Here is a 23,489-nt window from a genome sequence, read left to right on the forward strand (position 1 = left end):
AGGAAATCTGGGGTGCCCTGCTCTTTTTAATGCTGCTCCCAGGCAGAAATGCTTGTGGGTTTTCACTGCAAAAGGAAAACAACAACCTAATATGCATCCAGGATTAAAACCACCGTTTCAAAAGCGCATCATTAAAATAAGCTGTGACCCAAATATTTGTTGTGGTGTGTTTAAGAGTTTTTCAAGCTAGTGAAAAGAACGGAAAAAGTGAAACACCGAAAAAGTAAAAAAAAGGAAGAAAGAAAGGAAAAAACACCCCAGAGCAAGGAATGTTTTTGGATGACTCTCCGGGAGTTGTGTGGCAGGCTTTTTTTTTTTTTTTTTTTTTTCTTTCAGAAATGTAGGTTCAGTGTGGAGACAGGACCATTGCAGAACTAGATGCAGGGCATCACCGGAGCATGGTTTTGACAGTTTACAGGCTGGAGTGTCTATAGCCCAGATACGTGTGCGTTTGAAATGAAAGGTGCACCAGTGGGAAACATGGTGTTCAAGTCAGCGCAAGGAGTAGGACGACCTCACACAGCTCCTCGGATGCCATGGGAGCTGGCTGTGCTCTTGGGCGCTTTTTTGCACACTGGTAGGGCCTTGCCTGTCAGCTGCCCAGAGCTGGCTGTTAGAGCATCCGGGAAGTCACATGGACAGCTTGGAACATGGACAGCTCGCCTCAGTCCCATTGCCACTCGTTTCCTTACGGCTAATGAAGACAACTTAACCTCCCTTGTCAATTTTTGTACACTTCAAAGGACATGCCAATAAAATTTGAATTTATAGAGCCCTGTCCTCCAAGTGGTTAATATTCTACTGACCTGGAAAGTAGCAACAAGGATGTGCCTTCTACTAAATTCTTAACTCTCAAACCCTCTCTCTCACTCCTATTCACTAAACTATCCTATCAAAGAGTGAGAATGTCTGGGTCTATTCCATATATGGTAACTGTGAGACAGACTCCAAGGTAAAAATCTGACCGCATGATTGACTGAAACTTGATGATTATAAAGCAAGCACCGCGTCTACTGTCAGCAGATGCAATCAGAGACGCCGTCACTAGGTGGCGCCTTGGGTCACAGTGGCGTGAACCATGTTGCCAGATTCCTACTCATTGCTGTCTGTGGGTTTTGATAAGCATGGAGACTAATCAGTGAAGCTTATTTTTTTCTATAAACATCACATTGATACTGATTTTTATATAAACCACCAACGACAATCTATCTGATTGTATTTCATTTTATTTTTCTTGTATAATGATATTCTTTAGAGGAAAGGTTATGTGGACTGGCGCCAGTGGTGGTCTTCAAAATGCACATTTCTAATTCTAGTTTCCCATATTCTGTGTTAAGAAGAAGACATGTGTTCTCAAGTGCGTGGTAAATACCTGGAAGTCTTCCGTGTGGAAACAGTCACATCATGCTGGAGGCTTGGTATTATATAGTCTCTTACAGTTGTTTGCAACTCACTGTGGAAGAAGCTTACTTAATTCCAAGTTCCTATTTTATCTCTGAAGGCCCTTTTCTTCCTTTTTTTGAGAAGGGCTTGCCTATTGAATGCTGTATATTCCAAAACACTTCATTTTACCTTGGAGAAGAGCAGTTGGCAGGCAGAGGGTGAGGCTCTCCTAGTACCTAGGGTAATCCTGTCTAGTCTGGAGGGTTTCAGGCAACCACTACCCCAACTCCTTCCTCCCTTTAAAATGTAAATGTTGTACGTCAGCTGAGCATGGTGGTTGACTGTATAGACTTTGGGGCCAGGCACCCTGCACGCAAGCACCGTGGACTTGAATGGCTAGTCTACCATCTCTTCTCTCTAAGCTTTGGTTTATTTACTTATTAAATCAGGATATTCAAAGTATCAAATTTCATAAGTTTATTGTAATGATCGAATGAGATAATGTTTATATAAGGTGGTCACATAATGGCTCAGTTTATACTAGTATTGATGTTATTTTGTAAGTTCATTTGTATTTATGCCCTATTTCCTTATGTAACACAGGGAGAACTACTGATAAGAATATATATCTTAAAAAAACTCAATGCCAGAAAAAGTTTGAGATAGAAGAGTGAGACTGGGGGAATATTAGAACACAGGTGTTTCAGGACATGAGTCCTCATCAACTTCTACTGAGTTACTTAGACTTTGCCACATATTTATCTCTGAGCTTCCCATTAGCTGAAGTGAAAAAAGAATCAGGTTCACATGTATGATTCCCATAGACCACAAGGCAAAACCTGCCATTCCCTCAAGGAATCTTGATTGTTCTTGGCTCTTTTTTAAATTATGATTATTGATATAGTTGATTTACAGTGTTGTTAGTTTCTGATAGGGAGCAAAGTGCGATACATACACATACATGTTCTTTTTCAGGTTCTTCTCCCTGATACAGTAGGACTTTGTTGTTTATCTATGTTCTTAGTTCTTAATTCCAAAAATATGTCTTAATTCCTAAATAAGATATCATAGGTACTCCTTTCTTATAAGCGGAGGGAAAAGTAAACAGCAGTTGTGCTCCCCAGAACTGTGAATAAGCCCATGTGGTAGGCAGAATTCTCAGATGGGCCCCAAGATTCACACCCCTGGTGTACTCACCTTCATAATCCCCTCCCCTTGAGTGTGGGCAGGACCATGATAGATGTCCCCCATGATTAGAGTATGCCACGTGGCAGGTGAAGATGTCCTTAATGAGCTGACTTTTTAAAGGTTTGTATTTCTTCATTTGCGGCTGTGCTGGGTCATTGTTGCTGCGAGGGCTTTTCTCCAGTGGCAGCAAGCAGTGGCTCCTCTCTAGTTGTGGTGCATAGGCTGCTCATTGTGGCGACTCCTCATTGCAGAGCACAGGCTCTAGGTGCGTGGGCCTCAGTAGCTGCAGCCCATGGGCTCAGTAGCTGCGGCTTACAGGCTCTAGAGCACAGTATCAGTGGTTGTGGCACACAAGCTTAGTTGCTCCCCAGCTTACGGGATCTTCCCAACTCAGGGATTGAACCCATGTCTCCTGCATTGGCAGGCAGATTTTTTACCACTTGTGCCACCAGGGAAGCCCCCTAATGAGTTTAAGTTAATCAAAGGGAAGATTGCCCTGGATGGCCTGCCCAAATCAGCCTATTGGAAGTCCTAGAGGCAGGGAGATTGTCCTGCTGGCCTTGAAGAAGTGGCTGCCATCTGTGAGAGGGCCACGTGGCTGGGACCTGAGGCAGCCCCTAGGAGTTGAGAGTGACTTTCAGGGGGCAGCCATCAAGAAAACTAGGACCTCACTTCTATCATCACAAGGAACTGAATTCTGCCAACAACTTAAATGAACTTGGATGGACATCCTGAGCTCCAGATGACCATGTAGCCCAGCAAACACGTTATTTCAGTCTTATGAGACCCTAAGCAGAAAACTCAGTCACCCTATGCCTGGGTCCTGGCCCACAGAAACTGCAAGATAGTAACAAGAGATTGTTTTTAGCTGCTAAGTGTGTGGCAGTTTTTCATGGAGCAGTGGGAAACTAATTCAGATAATATGGCTGAAGTCTACATAGCCTTTGGATAGATTCAGAAATAAAGCCTAGAACATCTAAGGTTATTTCCAAGCTGAATTTAATATAATATTAATAGAGGGAGATGTTACAAGATGTGCCATGAAAAAAAGTCTTATTCTGAAGACCCTAACTGTTCACATCAGAGAGAAGGCCTTTGTTCTTCTGGTGGGACAGGGTCAGGTTCTTGGGTTGTGAGCAACAGGACTGAGCTGGCCTATGTAAGCCCAAGAGAGTTATGGAAAGCTATAGTGGAGGTCATGGAATCAAGGAGAAGGCTGAAAAAACAGTCACAGAGTGGGCAGAAACCCAGAAACACCTGGGCTCTCACTACCAAGAAAATCCCTGATGAAGCTCTTGCTCCCCAAATAAAAGAATTTAACCTGTTCCTTTCCTCTGTGTCTACTGCTATCATATAACTTCTGCTCCAGGCTGATGGTCTGTGCCAAGTGTGAATGGCCTGACCCTGAGCCACCAGAGAGCAGGACCCCTGAATCAGCAGACCTGCTGGGACCCACAGGATAGCTCTCCCCAACCCAGGACCACTGTTGCCAGAGGGAGGGAGACTGCAAGGTGGACCATCCGAAAGCTAAGGGGATTCACAAAGTAGGCTTGAACTTGTAGATGTGGGGTAGAATCTGAGTTCTTCTCCCTTTCAACTGAATATTAGAGGAAAGCAGAAGTCACTCTTATAAGAAATGGTCTGGAATTCGGAGCCTCTAAACCGCAGAGCTGCAGAAGAGTGGGCTGAGAAGGTGGACAAGGAATCGAGGGGTGGAGTCTCTGAGGTGGTAGGGAGCTGCACGGGGCAGCCCTGTCCTGTGCAAACCAAGGTTGTGAACAGTTGGATGCTCTGGGTGAGGGATGGAGAAGCTGAGCTTTGTGCCTGAGCAACTGAGTATAGGTGTTGAACCGTGAAGACATAACCCTTGGAGATTAGCAGAAATTGTGGAAGAGCTTCTGGCTTTCACAGGCAATGGAACCTGCCGGGGTCTGAGCCAGTAAGACCCCATGAGAAAATGGCTGCTGCTTTAGCTATGTTAGTTTGGCATGTTGTATATCCTAAATCTCTTCGGAAATTCGTAATAGGCAGGCCCATTGAAGAGTCTCTGCTTTGTTTGGGCAGTTTTACTTAATGTTATTCAGTTTGTTGTGGTTCTGTTTGTTGCTGCAGGCTTTTCACTGCTACATTCAGTAAGTTGTCACTAAATGCTGCATTTGTGAATGGAGTCCTGCCGTGGTTTCAGGGATTTTTCCCCTAGCATGCATATATCCATTCTCATGTTAAATGTTCTCATGAAACATTCCAGTTTAAGAATTGAGTGTGCACAGTTACACAATTTCAGGCACTGTTGTATCCTATTAACACACATTGTCCCTTGATTTAATATATTCTGTCAGTATTGACTAAGGTAATGATTTTCACGTGTTCATTTATTCATTTATTCATTCCAGCAACACAGATGTGCCAGCCACTGCTTTGAGCACTTGGGGCACATCGATGAGAAAAAGAGACCAAGATCCCTGCCCCCTTGGGATTCACGTGATACCCACACGTGTGTACATGTGCATGCACACACGCACACACACACACACACACTCTCTAACTTATCAGAAGTCCTGCAGTTTAAAAAAAAGAAAAAGTGGGTGATTGTTTCAGACCTTGTCCTAAACTTAATTGGACAAACTTTTGTGTGTGTACTCATAACATTTTGTAGAGTCATGGTCTGTATAATATAGCCCTCTGAGAAATCCTTTACAAAGGTATAGCCAGATGGTGTGTACTTCAGAAAAAAATATCCATAAATATCATTTGTTTCAACATTTAATAAGAGATAGCAGGGAGATTACCGATAAATTCTCCACCAGGTTCTGGAGTGCAGATCTTCTTTGCTGCTGCTTAAAGTCACATCTGTATGCTTCCATGTCCAGTGAGCAGGTGACTTTGGCCAATACTGAGGCCCCATCTGGAAGCTTCCCTGGTGGCTCAGATGGTAAAGAATTTGTCTATAGTGTGGGAGACCCAGATTTAATCCCTGGGTCAGGAAGATCCTCTGGAGAAGGAATTGACAACCCACTCCAGTAACCTTGCCTGGAGAATCCCAGGGACAGAGGAGCCCAGTTAGTTACAGTCTCTGGAGTCGCAAAGAGTCAGACACACTGAGCGACTAGGTGATGAGGTCCTATCTGGGACTGCTGTTTGACTAGATGTCAGTCCCTCACCCACTGGCAGGACAGGGATATTTTCAAGGAATTCTGGATCAAACAGTGTTGTGGTCAGATGTGCTGGTCTTCATCTCTTCCTGGACTGTGACTCTCAGATCAGGATCTGTAGATTTATATCCACCTTCTGAGGGACCCAGCATGATATCTAGCATGTAGTAAGCACACAATCCACTCAGTTGACCTTAAGGGACCACATCCAGTCCTTTACACAAATATCTACCACCTCGATGTGCTCAGCTGATTTCTCGGTTGGAAGTTTTGGCAAGAAATATGGAACTTGGTTAAGCGTCTGTATTACTGTGTGATGCTTGAGGATAAGGTACTTTGCATTGACCCCAACAGTTTTCCTTATTTCCCCAGTTAATGCAAAGAATCTCATGTCATTGCTTGGAAGGGTAGCTGAGTGGCTTTGGACAATGTTGGCACAATTGACCTGAGATGGAATAACCTGAGGTCTGGAGCTCCCAGGATTACTAATGAATGTGTCATCAGGGAGGGAAGATAGTCTGGGCTGATACCATCTTTTGGAGGTATCTGCTTGTGACCTTGTGTTTGGGGGTAGGGTCTGAATCACTCTGAGGGGCACAGAAGGGATTTCTAGAATTATGCCTGGGCCTAAGATGGCTTGGAAAGAGACCAATGCCCAGATACAGCTCTGGCCCCATGTCAGGGGGAGAATTTCATTCCTTAATGTTTCTACTTTCACTTTCATCAAGAGGCTTTTTAGTTCCTCTTCACTTTCTGCCATAAGGGTGGTGTCATCTGCATATCTGAGGTTATTGATATTTCTCCCGGCAATCTTGATTCCAGCTTGTGTTTCTTCCAGTCCAGCATTTCTCATGATGTACTCTGCATATAAGTTAAATAAGCAGGGTGACAATATACAACCTTGATGTACTCCTTTTCCTATTTGGAACCAGTCTGTTGTTCCATGTCCAGTTCTAACTGTTGCTTCCTGACCTGCATATAGATTTCTCAAGAGGCAGATCAGGTGGTCTGGTATTCCCATCTCTTTCAGAATTTTCCACAGTTTATTGTGATCCACACAGTCAAAGGCTTTGGCATAGTCAATAAAGCAGAAATAGATGTTTTTCTGGAATATCTTGCTTTTTTGATGATCCATCGGATGTTGGCAATTTGATCTCTGGTTCCTCTGCCTTTTCTAAAACCAGCTTGAACATCAGGAAGTTCACGGTTCATGTATTGCTGAAGTCTGGCTTGGAGAATTTTGAGCATTACTTTACTAGCATGTGAAATGAGTGCAATTGTGTGGTAGTTTGAGCATTCTTTGGCATTGCCTTTCTTTGGGATTGGAATGAAAACTGACCTTTTCCAGTCCTGTGGACACTGCTGAGTTTTCCAAATGTGCTGGCATATTGAGTGCAACACTTGCATAGCATCATCTTTCAGGATTTGAAATAGCTCAACTGGAATTCCATCACCTCCACTAGCTTTGTTTGTAGTGATGCAGATGGTGACTGCAGCCATGAAATTAAAAGACGCTTACTTCTTAGAAGTAAAGTTATGACCAACCTAGATAGCATATTCAAAAGCAGAGACATTACTTTGCCAACAAAGGTCCGTCTAGTCAAGGCTATGGTTTTTCCTGTGGTCATATATGGATGTGAGAGTTGGACTGTGAAGAAGGCTGAGCACTGAAGAATTGATGCTTTTGAACTGTGGTGTTAGAGAAGACTCTTGAGAGTTCTTTGGACTGCAAGGAGAGCCAACCAGTCCATTCTGAAGGAGATCAGCCCTGGGATTTCTTTGGAGGGAATGATGCTAAAGCTGAAACTCCAGTACTTTGGCTACCTCATGTGAAGAGTTGACTCATTGGAAAAGACTCTGATGCTAGGAGGGATTGCGGGCAGGAGGAGAAGGGGACGACAGAGGATGAGATGGCTGGATGGCATCACTGACTCGATGGACGTGAGTCTGAGTGAACTCCGGGAGTTGGTGATGGACAGGGAGGCCTGGCGTGCTGCGATTCATGGGGTTGCAAAGAGTCGGACACGAGTGAGCGACTGAACTGAACTGAACTGAATGTTTGTTCTTCAGCTTAGTCTTGGATGTACCTGCCTGGCTGGTGTTACTGAATTAACTGTTGAATCTAGCATTTCCTTCTCTTTGCCTTTTTTACATGAGTAGGAGGGAGGATCTTTTTTGGAGCTGCCTTAAAGAGATCTCCCCCTCTTCCTATGGCATCTCTTGAATGTCAGCAGTGCCCCAGGAAGAATATGGGGACTTGTACCTACTCCAGGGCCAGCCTACTTGTCTTGGATTTCAGGGTCTCTGGAAATGTCTGGTCTGGGACACAGCATAGACTTAAAAAAAAAAAAAAAAACAACAACAAAGAATGTAATATGGTACCTTGGGAACAGGGGCAGAATAAAATCTATTTTATTGTCTGCTTAAGGAAGTAAAGAAGGGAAAAAAGAAATGGGAACATTCTCTAAATGTTGTGAAAAGGAGTCTGTATCAGAAACAATTCTGGCTTTTTCCACTGGGTGGTGTTTTTGTTTAATTTTATTGTATCCCTTCAGTCTCAGGGCAGGCAGGTTCTTAATCCAAATTAGTTCTGGGCGTTGCCCTAGGAAAATTTTGAAGTCTTGGGGAAATTTACTTAGGTGTAATTATCTTGCTTTTTACATATAAATACATTTACTTTTTACATATAAATACATTTACATATAAATACATTTACATTTAAATACATATACATATTTATATATTTTTAGAGGATCCTTCTATGTCCTATTTGCCTATTACCATCATTCCCATAAAGACAAGAAACTCTAGGATAAAGACAACATTTTTTCCATAGTTGTAGACTCATCCCAAGCATCGGGTCTGGCAAAGAGTGGGTGATTCATAGTGATGTGGCCACTGATTGAATGAAGGAGGGAGTGGAAGCTGCAGCAGAGTCCTCCTTAGATGCACTTGGGAATTATCCGTCTCTACCAGAGCCGGCAAACATTATCTGTAAAGGGTCAGCGAGTGGTTTTGTGGACCATAAAGACTCTGTTGCAACAACGTGACACTGCCTTTGTAGCTGTGCCATCAGCCCAACAGTGTGACAGGGTGTGGCTATGTCCTAATAGAACTTCATTTACAAGAAGAGACAGAGAGCTGGACCCGGCCCATATGGTGTTGACCTCGGTTCATACAAAAGCACACACGGGCACCTGCAGACCTTGATGATCTCTGTGACAAAGAGGGAGTCTGTGAGTGGCAGAGACAATGCTGTGTGTTGATCATATCTCATGTCACCTTCCACCAGAGCACAAGAAGCACATCCCCTAGGCTCCTTTGCAGTTAGATGGTGTCGTGTGACAAGTTCTAGCCCGTGAACTGTATGTCTGCCGTGTTCAGACCTGCCCCATGAAACGTCTTGCCTACTGCTCCATGTTCTCTTCCTCCACCCGCCTACTGGGTGCAGAGGATCCAGTGTGGGCCTGGGAGTTGAAGCCACTTGATGGAGGAAGCCTGGGTCCCTGGATAACTGCATGAAACAGAGTCCTCCCCACTACCACCCTTGCTGCATGGCTGGGAAAGAGTGTAAAATAAACCTGTGTGTGTTGTAAGTCCACATACTGAAACTGAGACCATTAGCTTGCTCTCTCTGGTATTACCATATTTGGGCTCAGATATAGATAAAGACACTGAAAAATAACTGCTGTGTGTATAGAAAGTAGTCATGCTGTTTCATTCTGAGAATCTGGGGCCTTGAAGAGAGATCCACTGGGAGGTAGGATGGGAGGATGGCAGAAATGAAATCAAAGGTGAGTGATTTTTTAAAAATCGTGCATGATCCACACTAACCCTTGTATCCCGGCTGTGGTCCATGCCTTCAGCTCATTGGTTTGTCTCTGTGCTGGTTCACATGGGTTTCTTGGAGCTAGCTCTGGACTTCTCCATTCTCACATTGCTCCTCTCTCTCTCAGATCAGATCAGATCAGTTGCTCAGTCGTGTCCGACTCTTTGCGACCCCATGAATTGCAGCATGCCAGGCCTCCCTGTCCATCACCAACTCCCGGAGTTCACTCAGACTCATGTCCATCGAGTCAGTGATGCCATCCAGCCATCTCATCCTCTGTCATCCCCTTCTCCTCTTGCCCCCAATCCCTCCCAGCATCAGAGTCTTTTCCAGTGAGTCAACCCTTCACATGAGGTGGCCAAAGTACTGGAGTTTCAGCTTTAGCATCATTCCTTCCAAAGAAATCCCAGGGCTGATCTCCTTTAGAATGGACTGGTTGGATCTCCTTGCAGTCCAAGGGACTCTCAAGAGTCTTCTCCAACACCACAGTTCAAAAGCATCAATTCTTCGGCGCTCAGCCTCTCTCTCTATGGATGCATAAACTTTGATAGCCTCTAAGAGTGGATCAGAGAAGGCGATGGCACCCCACTCCAGTACTCTTGCCTGGAAAATCCCATGGATGGAGGAGCCTGGTAGGCTGCAGTCCTTGGGGTCGCGAAGAGTCAGACACAACTGAGCGACTTCACTTTCATTTTTCACTTTCATGCATTGGAGAAGGAAATGGCAACCCACTCCAGTGTTCTTGCTTGGAGAATCCCAGGGACGGGGGAGCCTGGTGGGCTGCCATCTATGGGGCCGCAAAGAGTCAGACACAACTGAAGCGACTTAGCAGCAGCAGCAGAATAGATCAACATCAAATCTTTAGAGGCCTAGCAAAATCAGTGTTTATTTCTAGGCCACATCCACCTCAATTCCATGGGAGCTGCTGGGAAATGGGCTGTGCTGCACACAGCCTGTGAGGGATCCAGGTCCCTTGTGCCTGGGGGCTCCCCTCCTCCCAGCCCTCATCATCTTGTCCTTTCAGCTGAGAAATGGGAAAAGACAGAGTGAAGGAGGATTGCGTGGGAGGCTCGGAAAGTCAGCCCTGGTAGTGGTGTGCATCACGCCAATCACTCAGAACACAAGTTATGTGACTGCAAGGGAGACTGAGAAATAGGGCCCGCCTATGTGTTCAGTAGGAAAATAAAACGGGATTGGTGGACCCATAGCAGTCTGTTAGTGTGAAAACACTGAACTCCAAATAACTAACTCTACAATATTTGGATCCAGCATATTCTGAAATTGAGAACTTGCCAGTGCTTTTTGTGTCTGTAAGCCTTTATTATGCCTTATTTTCTGGAAGGACCACAAATATAATCCGATATCAAAGAGAGACTTAAGATTTCTTGCTGCTGATTGTGATGCTATAGGAAGCCAGCAAGGTGAGCAAGGCATTTGTTTTCTCTTCGAGGTGGGTGGTGGAGGGCTGGGGGCTATCTTTTGTTGTAGGAGCCCCCCACCCACCTCACAGCACTGCTTCAGTGGCCTCTCTTCTTTTTCTGCTCCTCTTTCTCTGTAAGTTCTGGTCTTCCCACCATCTAGGCCCTGGCTGCAGTCATTCGGTTTTATGTGGGAAGGACCTGGGTGTGTCCTGCATAGAAGCTCCAGTTCCCCCAGCAGAGTCTGCAGAGGTAGAAACACAAAAGACACATCTTCCTCTTGCTTCTTTGAACTGTTTCTCATAACCCAATTTTGGTGTGCTTAAAAAACTAAAAACTCTCAAGGGAGAGAGAGGAAGATGATGATAAGGATAGAACATCCTATCTTGCTATGTAACATGACCATATTATGTGATCACTGGGCACATGCAGTTAAACTGGCCTGAAACAAATGATTTTCTGAGAGGCAGTTTCCATTGGTCCAATATATACACTTTGGAGGGGTTACCGGATGCTGTTGGTAAATTACACCTTGAATATATTCAGCTACCTTGGGACCTGAGGGAGTTCGGGTGCTTTCCAAAGCATCTCAGGGGAAGGACTGTTCTGTGAAAGGTGATAAAGAACTGGTCTGCTCCCTGCACATTCACGGTGCCACCTCTGACAAGCAGTCAGGAATCCACATTCACGAATACGGGAAGGGCAGACACAGCCCTTCTCCTTATAAGCATCTGGCCACTTCTGGTGGGAAATCTTAGCCCATCCTCTCACTCATCCCCAGTTGAAATGTCTTTGATCTCTTAGCATGTGTGTGTGGATCTGATGTATTAATAGTTATTCCAAAAGGCATCGGTGTAATTCTGGGATCCTCGAGGGCAGGGCCACGGTCTAGCGTGGAGCCGGCATGTGCTGTGTGCACGGAATGATGGTAGAGTCTGGCTGCCAGCGTCTCACTGAGTTTGGGACGTTCAGGTCACTGCAGCTGAGGCCTAAGTTGTTACCATCACCCAGACCTAAGATTATAGGGAATTTTTGCCCCTAAACAGAATTGAATGGGCCAGAATAGAGGATTCCTGGTTTGGTCAGGAAGTCAGAGGGCAATGAGGAATAATGGATTCATTGTAGGGATTGCACTGTATGTGGCTGTTAGAGCTGTGATGGTGTCAGAAGGCTACTGCCTCTGCATATCTGGTGTCTGGTCAGCAGGGCTGGTCGTCAGGAAGAAAAACTGGATGTGGAAGAGGCAGAGCAAAGATGAACCAGAACCAACAAAGGCAGTTTATCCCCCTGGGGATAAACTGGACCCTGCACCTGCCTCTCACATCTGTGCTGACGGTGCAGGGGAGTTGCAGCAGAAACTGGCGACCTTTGCTGTGAACCTGCATGTCTGTCTGCCCCAGGATGTGGACAAGCTGAAGGAGAAGGCCCAAGTAGGGTGCTGAGGGCCCAGCTGCTGCCCTTCTCCAAAAGTGAAGTTGACCAGAAGACTAGCCACAATGTGTGTACGTGTGTGTGTGTGTGTGTGTGTGTGTAGGAGGTGCGTGCCCCTTCAAGTGGAGCTCTGACCTTCGGAACATGACCACCGGCTTCTCCCGCCTCCCCTTCAGATTCCTCTTACAGCCCATTCAAACCCAGAATCATGCTGGGAAGCACTGCTGGGAAGTGTCATGACAGCTTCACCAGGTTGACACGGTACAGGGCCAAAGCTTCGACGTCCTAGCTGCATTATTTAGCACTCATTGTAGCTTTGGATGTTTGTGCCAGAATAATTTATGGCAGGACTCTTTGAAAAGAACTTTTTAAGTTAAACCCACTGAAGTTTAGACTGACATGAAGAGATAAAGTAACTTGCTTGGCCTTTCATGCCAACAGTTTGTGGCTAGTGAATTCTGTTCTTTATTTTTGTTGGAGAGAAGATAAGGAGAAAGAGGGCAAAGGTTGGAGTAGAAATAAAGGTTTCTTTTAATCGTGAATTGGATTAAAAAAAACTTACTTCCCATTCTGAGTGTGGTGGAAGACTGCCTTTCTACAGAATCTAGGCAGCTTTAGCCCCATGGTTAAATATTCAGATGCCTGCACCCTGAGTTGGGGTGGACAGCAAAGGCTAATGCAAAAGTGCATTCCTGTTGAAGCTGAGTTGCTAAAGAAATTGGAATTGGAACTTGATCAAAAGAAGCTAGAAAACCAATTTTTTAAATGTGTAATCTCAAATGGCCATTTTGATAAATATTCTAGGTGCTTGAGAAAAGTCTATCTTCTATAGTTATTTTAAATATAGAGCTCTACATAGGTCCATGGGGCTTCCCAGGTGACTCATGGTAAAGAACACATCTGCCAATGCTGGAGATGCAGGAAATGCAGGTTTGATCTCTGGGTGGCGAAGATCCCCTGGAGAAGGGCATAACAAGTCACTCCAGTATTCTTGCCTGGAGAATTACATGGGCAGGAGCCTGGTGGGCTACAGTTCATGGGGCTGCAGAGTCAGACACAACTTAATGACTAAGCATCATGTGTCCATAAAGTCAAATTGCTGATCATTACATTTGAACTGTATATATCTTTACTGAATTTTTGTTTATTCTATCAGTTACTGAGAGATGTGTGTTTCAATTTCCTGTAAGATGAAAATTTGTCTGTTTCACCATTTAGCTCTAAGAGATTTTGTTCCTATATATTTTAAGCCTATATCATTAGTTGCATAGAACTTCAGTATATCTTTCTGAATCTTTTCGTCATTTGAAATCTCTCTATCTCCAGTTATACTTTTAAAGTCGTCTCCACCCCCAGCTTTATTGAGGTATAATTGACAAGTAGACCTTAAAGTCCATTTTTATGATAATAGATTCCTCCTTCCTGTGGGTTGGAGGAACGTATCTTTGCATCTTTTTACTTGTTGCCTCTTTTCGAAGTTGTCTTATATTCTTATGCTTATTTTTGTAAGTGTGTTGGACACTCATGAAAAAGTAATTTGAGGGTGAGGAAGATGTTCTCTTCAAAAAGAAATCCCTTTTTCTTGTTGGGTGTCTGGAGACACTCAGTTTCTGAGATCGTGGTGATTCCAAGCTGAGTTGAAACTCCCTAAGAGCTACCCCTTGGATCCCAACCCAGAGCCGGAGGGCTTCCAAGGGCCTTTTGCTCTTGCTAAACCCAGCCACCCTAGTCCTGTAATGTTGAAAAGGGAGCTGCTCAACCTCACAACTGCTCCTTCAAGAGCAAGCTGAGCCCCAGGGAGGAAAGTTTCCTAAATGCTGTTCCAACTCCTTGGATGCCATTCTTCCCTATATTCTGGCCCAGCAGTTACTTATTCATTAGTTCCCTGGTATTTTCAAGCATACTTTTGAAAATATTTTGTCCACCATTTCTAGCTGTCCTTCGTGGAAGAGTTGATCCATATTTCCCAGTCTTCGTTTATCAGAGCGGAAGTTGTTTTTTATAGGAAAAAAAAATCCTTTCTCTAGCATAATTCACCAGCATTTTCTTTAGTATGCAATTTTTGAAATGCTTTCAAAGCTGATCATTATGCAACACTGAAATTTTTATTTCATAATTTTTGTTTAATAGAACATGTAGTATAGTTCTGGATCTTGATGTGAGATGTTAAAACAAGGAGGGGGGATTTTGTCAGTCAGAAATACTATGTTACAGGGAAGCTTCATTTTTAACTGTATATTTTAATCTCATTTGTTTTTAGAAAGCTTTTGAGGTTCATAGGCACTACAAATGACAGTAGGCTCTTGAAATATCATGCAATTAGGCTTTTATTATCTAGACCTGTGTTAATGAATATAGATTTCAGTGAAAACTCTTAAGTATCTGATGAAAGAACAGGAGCTCTGGTGTCCTGACGAAGGAGGCGACAATCTTCCCTATGAGTGAGCAGGCTCGGGGTCCTGCAGTGCTGGGTGATTAATGGTACAGGGACTCTCCCTGCGAGGACCTGGTGAGAACAGGGCTGCCCACTGGGCCCTGGATTCCAGCCGGAGGGGCTTGCTGGGCTCGACAGGGACTGTCACCTGGGCAGCCAGCCATCCTTGTGTGCAGTCAGCAAGGCATCACTTCATAAGCAGCTCCTTCCACTGCCACCCTGGGAATTTCTGAGTGAAACGCACATGTAGGACATCTGTTTTCAGTGTTCTTCTTTCTTCAGAGCAGTGGAAATGGTTTTGTTTGAGAAAGGAAAAGAGGAAAAGCCAGATATGAACTCAGTGTTTAAGAAACTGGTCATGTTTCTGTATCTGCTGAATTTGCTCCAATAATATTTACTTTTTTGTGATTTTTCTTTCCAAAGAAATGTATGAATTAGGCAATTTCAAATCAATGTGTTCCCCTAGCGTAGGGCTTTTGCATGAACTACAGACCCATTTTATTTATCTGCTTCCTAGTTTCTTCACTTAGATACCAGCCACCTCAGACTCAGCCTGTCTCCCACCCAAATCCTACCATTTCCCTAAATCTGACCCTCTGAGAACATTTCTTCCCTCTTTCCAGAAAGTCCAACTACATGACACAAAACCATTCCCTGATCTAGATGGCGTGCACTGCAGAGGTGGTTTTAACAGGAACGTAAAAATGCTCACACTCTGTGTATAACACTATTTAACCAAGTCAGAGGGAAATCTGCCCAAAACTTCACTTAAAAAAATTTTTTTTTAATTAATCATTTTAACTGGAGGCGATTTACTTTACAATATTGTAGTGGTTTTTGCCATACATTGACATGAGTCAGCCATGGGTGTACATGTGTCCCTCATCCTGAACCCCCCTCCCACCTCCCTCCCCATCCCATCCCTCAGGGTCATCCCAGTGCACCAGCCCTGAGTGCCCTGTCTCATGCATTGAACCTGGACTGGCAATCTATTTCACATATGATAATATACATGTTTCAATGCTATTCTCTGAAATCATCCCACCCTCACCCTCTCCCAGAGTCCAAAAGTCTATTCTTTACATTTGTGTCTCTTTTGCTGTCTTGCATATAGAGTCATTGTTACCATCTTTCTAAATTCCACATATATGCGTTAATATACTATATTGGTGTTTTTCATTCTGACTTACTTCACTCTGTATAATAGGCTCCAGTTTCATCCACCTCATTAGAACTGATTCAAATGCATTCTTTTTAATGGCTGATTAATACTCCATTGTGTATATGTACCACAGCTTTCTTATCCATTCACCTGCCAATGGACATCTAGGTTGCTTCCATGTCCTGGCTATTATAAACAGTGCTGTGATGAACATTGGGGTACATGTGTCTCTTTCAATTCTGGTTTCCTCGGTGTGTATGCCCAGCAGTGGGATTGCCGGGTCGTATGGCAGTTCTATTTACAGTTTTTTAAGGAATCTCCACACTGTTCTCCGTAGTGGCTATATTAGTTTGCATTCCTACCAACAGTGTAAGAGGGTTCCTTTTTCTCCGCACCCTTTCCAGCATTAATTGTTTGTAGATTTTTTGATAGCAGCCATTCTGACTGGCGTGAAGTGGTACCTCGTTGTGGTTTTGATTTGCATTTCTCTGATAATGAGTGATGTTAAGCATTTTTTTATGTGTTTGTTAGCCAGTGGTATGTATTCTTTGGAGAAATGTCTGTTTAGTTCTGTGGCCCAGTTTTTGATTGGGTCACTTATTTTTCTGGAATTGAGCTGCAGAAATTGCTTGTATATTTTTGAGATTAATTGTCAGTTGCTTCATTTGCTATTATTTTCTCCCATTCTGAAGGCTGTCTTTTCACCTTGCTTATAGTTTCCTTCATTGTGCAAAAGCTTTTAAATTTAATTAGGTCCAATTTGTTTATTTTTTATTTCCATTACTCTGGGAGGTGGGTCATAGAGAATCCTGCTATGATTTATGTCAGAGTGTTTTGCCTATGTTCTCCTCTAGGAGTTTTATAGTTTTTGGTCTTACATTTAGATCTTTAATCCATTTTGAGTTTATTTTTGTGTATGGTGTTAGAAAGTGTTCTAGTTTCATTCTTTTACAAGTGGTTGACCAGTTTTCCCAGCACCACTTGTTAAAGAGGTTGTCTTTTCTCCATTGTATAATCTTGCCTCCTTTGTCAAAGATAAGGTGTCCATAGGTGTGTGGATTTATCTCTGGGCTTTCTATTTTGTTCCATTGATCTATGTTTCTGTCTTTGTGCCACCAAAACTTCACTTTTTAAAAAACACACATTGTTAATGTGCAAAAGTCATTCATCTGATATCTTAATAGAATTTATTTAAAAACCGGGGCACCCTTTTTCTCATTCCTGTCTGCCCTTTATAATATTTGGCCTTGGAACATTCTCTGGGGCTCGGCTGTGCCGCTCCACCAGCCATCTTCATGATGGCTTGTGACTGAAGAGTACATCCTTGCTGGAGCATTCTTTTTTGGCTGCACCATGCAGCTTGCAGGATCTTAGTACCCCCACCCTGCCCCCAACCAGGGACTGAACCTGGCCCTGGCAGTGGAAGTGCAGAGTCCTAACGACTAGACCACCAGGGAACTCTCCCCTTGTCAGTCATTTTTGATCAGAGTGACACAAACAACTCCTTTGACTACAGTCTTTCCAGGTAAATGGAGACTAAAGAGATAGCTGACTAAATGCAATACATGAGTCTAGAGCAGGCCAATGAAGGACATTTATGGGACAACTGCCAAACTTTGGGTAAGGTTGCGGATTAGACTACAATATTGTGTATCACTGTTAATTTCCTGATGTTGATCATTATATATGATTATACAATGTGATTATGTATGTTTGGTTTTAGGAAACTGCACTGAAGTCTTTAGAGATAAAGAGGCACTGAGGCTGCAGTTTTCTTTCAGGTATTTCCAGGGAAAAGCGTATGTGTGAGTTACGTGAGCATGTGTGGGTATATGTATGAACACATATGGAAGGAGTGAGGATGAATGATAAGGTTAAGTAGGAGAGTATGGATGTTTGGGCAATCTTGAAAGGCAGAGAAGATCTTGTTCTACCATGTTTCCCACCTTTTTCCAAGTCTTAAATAGGAAGTTAAAAAAAAATGATCTGGACAGGTAGAACTAACCAGGGGGAGACAAAGATGGACAGGAAAACCTCTGAACTTGGAGTCCTGGGTGGCAAAGTTCAGTTAGTTCTAAAGTCCCAGTTGTTGGGTTTCTAAGGAGCCTCTATTCTCTTCTTCTAAGCAAGATGTCCCCCAAATCTCCTCCCTTGGCTGAACAAACAATATGTCTTTCTCACCAGGCTGAATTCCCTTGGTTACCTGAAATCCCAGGTCAATGTCTTTTCCCTAAATTCCTCCCGCCCCAGAGCTTATGTAGAAGGCTGCATTCCTCTGTGATAATTTCCTGGGAGCCACTTTTTATCCACTGAAAGAGCCAAACACTGGTGTGGGCAAATGGGGTATCCTGGGAAGCTCCACCATCCGCATTCTTCAGTGGAGACCATCTGCTCCTATGTGGGAGGTGGGCGAGTGGCAAGTGGAGGGAAGAAGCGGGAGAAGCCCTTCTGCTCCATACAGGCACAGTCTATGGTCTCCATTCATTGTTCTCTCTGGTTGAGAATCGGGCATGTGACACAAATGTGCCAGCAGGCAGAACTAGAACTCCTGGTTTGGGGGCTGTCACTGTGTTCTGTTTTGGCAGACAAGAAATATTTATTAGGCATGTATTGCAATAATAAGGCTAGTTCTGCTTATATTTGGGTGATACTTTATAAACCAGGTTCCCATGGTTTATAAACCAGGCTCCTCTTACAAATGACGATGCTGAGGCAGGGAACCTATTGGGTTCCTTAAATCCCACTGAACTACTTAGACGTCAGGGTCTTGATTTTCAGCCCAGGTTCTTTCTGCTCACCCATCCTGCATAGACCTTGTTTGAGACTCAACAAAGGGGATCCTCGACCTACCTGAGGATACCACAGTCTGGGAGAAGATTATATTCACTCTTGATGGACGGAGGGCAAGGCCATGTTGATTTAATCATGGTTCTGGGTTTTACCAAGTCAAGTGAATCTATAAGTTCTTCCTTTCCTCTAGCCTTCTGTTGGGCTTCCTGATAAAAAATGCAAGAAAAGAGTGACTTTTCAAGGGGTGTCAGTTCAGTTCAGTCACTCAGTTGTGTCTGACTCTTTGTGACCCCATGAATCACAGCACGCCAGGACTCCCTGTCCATCACCAACTCCTGGAGCTCACTCAACTCATGTCCATTGAGTTGGTGATGCCATCCAGCCATCTCATCCTCTGTCGTCCCCTTTTCCTCCTGCCCCCAATCCCTCCCAGCATCACAGTCTTTTCCAATGAGTCAACTCTTCGCATGAGGTGGCCAAAGTACTGGGAGTTTCAGCTTTAGCATCATTCCTTCCAAAGAAATCCCAGGGCTGATCTCCTTTAGAATGGACTGGTTGGATCTCCTTGCAGTCCAAGGGACTCTCAAGAGTCTTCTCCAACACCACAGTTCAAAAGCATCAATTCTTCAGTGCTCAGCTTTCTTCACAGTCCAACTCTCACATCCATACATGACCACTGGAAAAACCATAGCTTTGACTAGATGGACCTTTGTTGGCAAAGTAATGTCTCTGCTTTTGAATATGCTATCTAGGTTGGTCATAACTTTCCTTCCAAGGAGTAAGCGTCTTTTAATTTCATGGCTGCAGTCACCATCTGCAGTGATTTTGGAGCCCCCCCCCCCCAAAAAAAAAAAATTTCTGACACTGTTTCCACTGTTTCCCCATCTATTTCCCATGAAGTGATGAGACCAGATCCCATGATCTTTTTTTTCTAAATGTTGAGCTTTAAGCCAATGTTTTCACTCTGCTCTTTCACTTTCATCAAGAGGCTTTTTAGCTCCTCTTCACTTTCTGCCATAAGGGTGTAGTATATACTTAAAGAGACCACAGCTGCCAAAGGATGTTTTGCTGACTCCCAGCTGCCAGTGAATTGCCCTGAAATCCAGTGAAGAGGGCAGGCTCCAACTTGCAGCCAAGGATGGGATGCTGAGTCTCTCAGGCCAAAGCAGGGTAGTGCTGTGGATGCAGGTCAATCTTACCACTTTAATTTGCTAAGGTTTGGAAAAATTTCTGGCTTCTTGCTTGCCTTCTGTTGATCAGATGAGATGATATATGCAGAGCCCTGGGTACACAGTGAGTGTAATAAGTGATAGCTGCTGTAGTAACAGTAATTAAAGCAATAATGATATTAACACTTACTGTAATAATAAAGCAATAGTACTAGAGCAGTCAGTGGCATGGGGTCAGGAGTACAGTGGGTGTGGTCCACCCAGTAGGAGAGTGTTTTATTAGTGATGCATGATAATAAAAAGCATGAGAACTCTCTGTACTTTCCTCTCAGTTTTGCTGTGAACTTAAAACTACTCTAAAAAATAAGGTCAATTAAAACATTTTTAAAAAGTAAAGGAAAGAGCAGACTCATGATTAATTGCTGGGACGTGATTTTTCAATTCTCTGAAGATGATGACGCACTCCCTTCTTTCTTGCACTGGGGTGGACCTGCTTATCCTACCCTTGGTATGCCACTAACAATACTGTTGTTTTTTAATTGTTCTATGGGCTGTGCAAATATTCAAACGAGTTGCATGCTAATGAGGAAGTAATGTTGGTTGGTACAATGATGATCAATCACTCCAGTGTTTCTCCATGCACAGTTGGGTGTTGAATGCTGGTAACACTGACCCCCAGGTACTGCTGGGACCAAAGGCCACAGGTCTGGGGCTCTTTGTGGCTCTCTCCACTGAGCTAAGCAGCCACATCATCTCCACCCAGTGGAGCTGCAACTGAGTGACTTTGCTGTGAGGAGCTCTTCTGGAGGGCACCCACCACACCCTGGCACCCAGGGGACATCTTCCCTGATCCACAGACAAGGGCAAGTCTTGACCCTACGTCACCAACCGTAATGGTTTCCTTTCCTTTGCCAAATGAAAGGTTCTTTTCCCTCTGAGCAGGAAAATGCCCAGCTAATCAGAGAAGTGGAAGTAGACAAGGTGTCCACACTCTCCAGGGACCAGGTGGAGGCCATCAAGCAGCTGTGGCAGGATCCTGGAATCCAGGAGTGCTACGATCGGAGGCGGGAGTACCAACTGTCAGACTCTGCCAAATAGTGAGTACAGAGCCCCGGGCTGTGGCCACACTTCAGTGGAGATTCTTACCAGGGAGAAATGACCTACCTGCTAAAATGCAGGCAGCACGGCCTCCCTCTGCTCCTCTGTGTTTTGATGCCTCGCTTCCCACCTCCTCAATTCCGTCCCCCCAAGGAGCCCCCTAGATAGCTCTCCTTGCCCACACCTACCTTTCCTCATCTAGTTTTAAGGATCTCATCTGTCCTTTCACTGAGAGGCTAAGTCAATTGTGGGCTTTCCTTGGTGGGACTGATCTCATTTGGGGTGCTGAAGTTATATGAGTTAAACCAGGACTACACCTGCTTCTGGTTTCTCCTTTCCCTTCTCCATATCCCTCTGCCTTCTGGTTTCCTGACTGGCAAACAGCAGGTCCAATTGCCCTAAAATCAAGAGTTTAGACCCAACAGTGCAGTACACCCATCCGTGGCTGATCTGGTGCTGCCCTCAAGTGGACAAGATAGTCACGGACGACAGCTCAGTTTGGGAGCTCTTTGTTCATTAACTCCTTGTGAAGGAGTAATCAGTAATCTATTAGGGTAAAAAGAAATAGATAGTTCTGCATGCAGACTATCCCACAGAGATCACAGAATTTGATTTTAAGAATTCCCCAAGACAATGCCTCTGCCCAGATCACTGGGCAAATAGCTGGATCATGGTCCTTCTTTGAAGGGGTGAGGATTCCTGCTTCTGCAGCTCAGCTCCTTCCTTCTTGCTCTGGGTCATTTCCACTCTCTGAGGGCCCCGGAATTCTTTCCCTAGGCCCATCCCCTTCCCTTATGTGCTGCCATCACCCTCCAAAGTGGTGTGGGTAATTCACCCATCCTGACAAGCCAGGGGGCAGGAAAGGAAACCAGAATCTTACCTCCTTAATGTCACTGGCCTTCCTCTGGTGTTTGTCCCAGGCTGAGTGCTGAATGACATGAATCCAGGTTAGTACAACACAGCAGCAAAGCAGGAAAAGGAACTAAAAGAAACCCCAGTAAGTCGTTAGATCAGCACATAAGACAGCAGGGACCCCTGAGTCCTCCCTGGTCCAGCCTGTGTCACTGGCTTCCGGGAAGGCCCTGGGGAATGGCTAGGGCTCTTGATATAGATCAGCTTGGGAAAGACCCACCAGGCGTGCTGTAGAATTCAGTTGGGCCTGACAACTGGGGCAAGTGCACGAAGTGTGGAGAGTGACTGGAGTGGTGGACAGGGCTGTACAGAGAAAAGGGAACTCTCAAACCTGGCACAGGTGAGACCCCAGACGCTTCCGAGGTCCAGGTCAGTGGTAATCATCTGCTCTGCTGCCACTGTCTGCTTCTTTGGAGAGGTATTTGATGTGTGTCTGCTCTGTGCCAGGCACGGAGGAAAGGGCTATAGGTACAACTGCTGCTTCCTGCCCTGAAGGAACACACGCTCTGGTGGGATGACACAGAGATTTGCTCAGTCATGCCCGACTCTTGGCGACCTCACAGACTGTGGCCCAGCAGGCTCCTCTGTCATGGATTTTCCAGGCAAGAATACTGGAGTAGGTTGCCATTTCCTTCTCCAGGGGATCTTCCCGACCCAGGGATTGAACCTGGGTCTCCCACAGTGCAGGCAGATTATTTACCATCTGAGCCACCAAGGAAGCCTGACAGGCATAAGTTAAAGCATCAGAAGTCCATGGCGATAAGCCCTGGGGCTGTGGTCACAGACGGCTGCCCTGGTGGTTCACCTGTTCAGCCCCGGCACACCTGGTGAGCTCTGCCTGTGTGGGGGGTGCGGGAGAAGGTGGGGCCACCTCCATGTGCGGGGGCTCCAACTTATCAGCACTGTCACTGTCCAGGGCCTCAGTTATTTACTCAAAAGTGCCTTTTTTCAAAGGCCTTAACATTTAAAAAGAAGTGTCTTCTTGTTTTACCACAGAAAAAGAAACTTGTTTTAAGCCTGGGCTGTAATATATGGCCCAAAATAATCCAAGACAAGTTTGGGGTTATTTTAGGAGATGTTCAGTTTCTTAGTGTAACAAGGAACTTTTTGAGAGGACTTCCCATTGGCCTGATTTATACTTTTATATTTTCCTTACCTCTAATTCATTGAGCAAAGTAAAGTATCCAAGCACAGCATCTACATTTTACAGTGTTCTTGGAGGAGGGCCTGTGAGAGGAGAACAGATGAAATGTCAGAGAGCCAGGTGCCATCTCTTGCCCCTGTGGCCTGGCTGGCTCCCTCCCCAGCAGAGTGCTGCAGCTGAGAACCAGGAGGGGAGACCAGAGCTGCAAACTTGAGTCTCAGCAGGCTCACCAAACTCTCCACACAGTTTTAGGAGGGCGGGATGGTTGCTTCTCAGGAAAGTCACTGATGAATCCATGAACGAGTATGGGTGGCTGGGAGCTGGGGTGACTTTCCGGGTGGGCATTCCCCCTTCTCAGCATCTTGCTCTCTAACACCAG

At 44.8% G+C, this 23,489-nt stretch overlaps 1 protein-coding gene and 1 long non-coding RNA gene across 4 annotated transcripts in view; one reads left to right on the plus strand and one right to left on the minus strand.

Annotated features, from left to right (window-relative positions):
• GNA14 (G protein subunit alpha 14) overlaps nt 1-23,489 on the plus strand; it is a 200,573-nt gene that overhangs the window by 170,862 nt on the left and 6,222 nt on the right. The window contains exon 3 of the mRNA XM_005892986.3: nt 20,899-21,053. Within this exon, the coding sequence (XP_005893048.1) occupies nt 20,899-21,053 (155 nt within the window). The remainder of the gene's footprint in view (nt 1-20,898; nt 21,054-23,489) is intronic.
• On the minus strand, nt 14,145-23,483 carry LOC138988897 (uncharacterized). 3 transcript variants are annotated; one of them, XR_011465139.1, is made up of 5 exons: nt 22,298-23,483; nt 21,935-22,036; nt 18,848-18,993; nt 18,201-18,570; nt 14,145-15,111 (listed from the first exon to the last, which is right to left on the minus strand). It is a non-coding gene; the product is annotated as an uncharacterized lncRNA (long non-coding RNA). The 3 variants fall into 3 exon arrangements; XR_011465137.1 differs by lacking the exon at nt 18,201-18,570; XR_011465138.1 differs by having other exon boundaries at nt 14,145-18,570.

This window comes from Bos mutus, chromosome 8, assembly GCF_027580195.1.
Source record: "Bos mutus isolate GX-2022 chromosome 8, NWIPB_WYAK_1.1, whole genome shotgun sequence".
Classification (NCBI taxonomy): Eukaryota; Metazoa; Chordata; class Mammalia; order Artiodactyla; family Bovidae; genus Bos; species Bos mutus.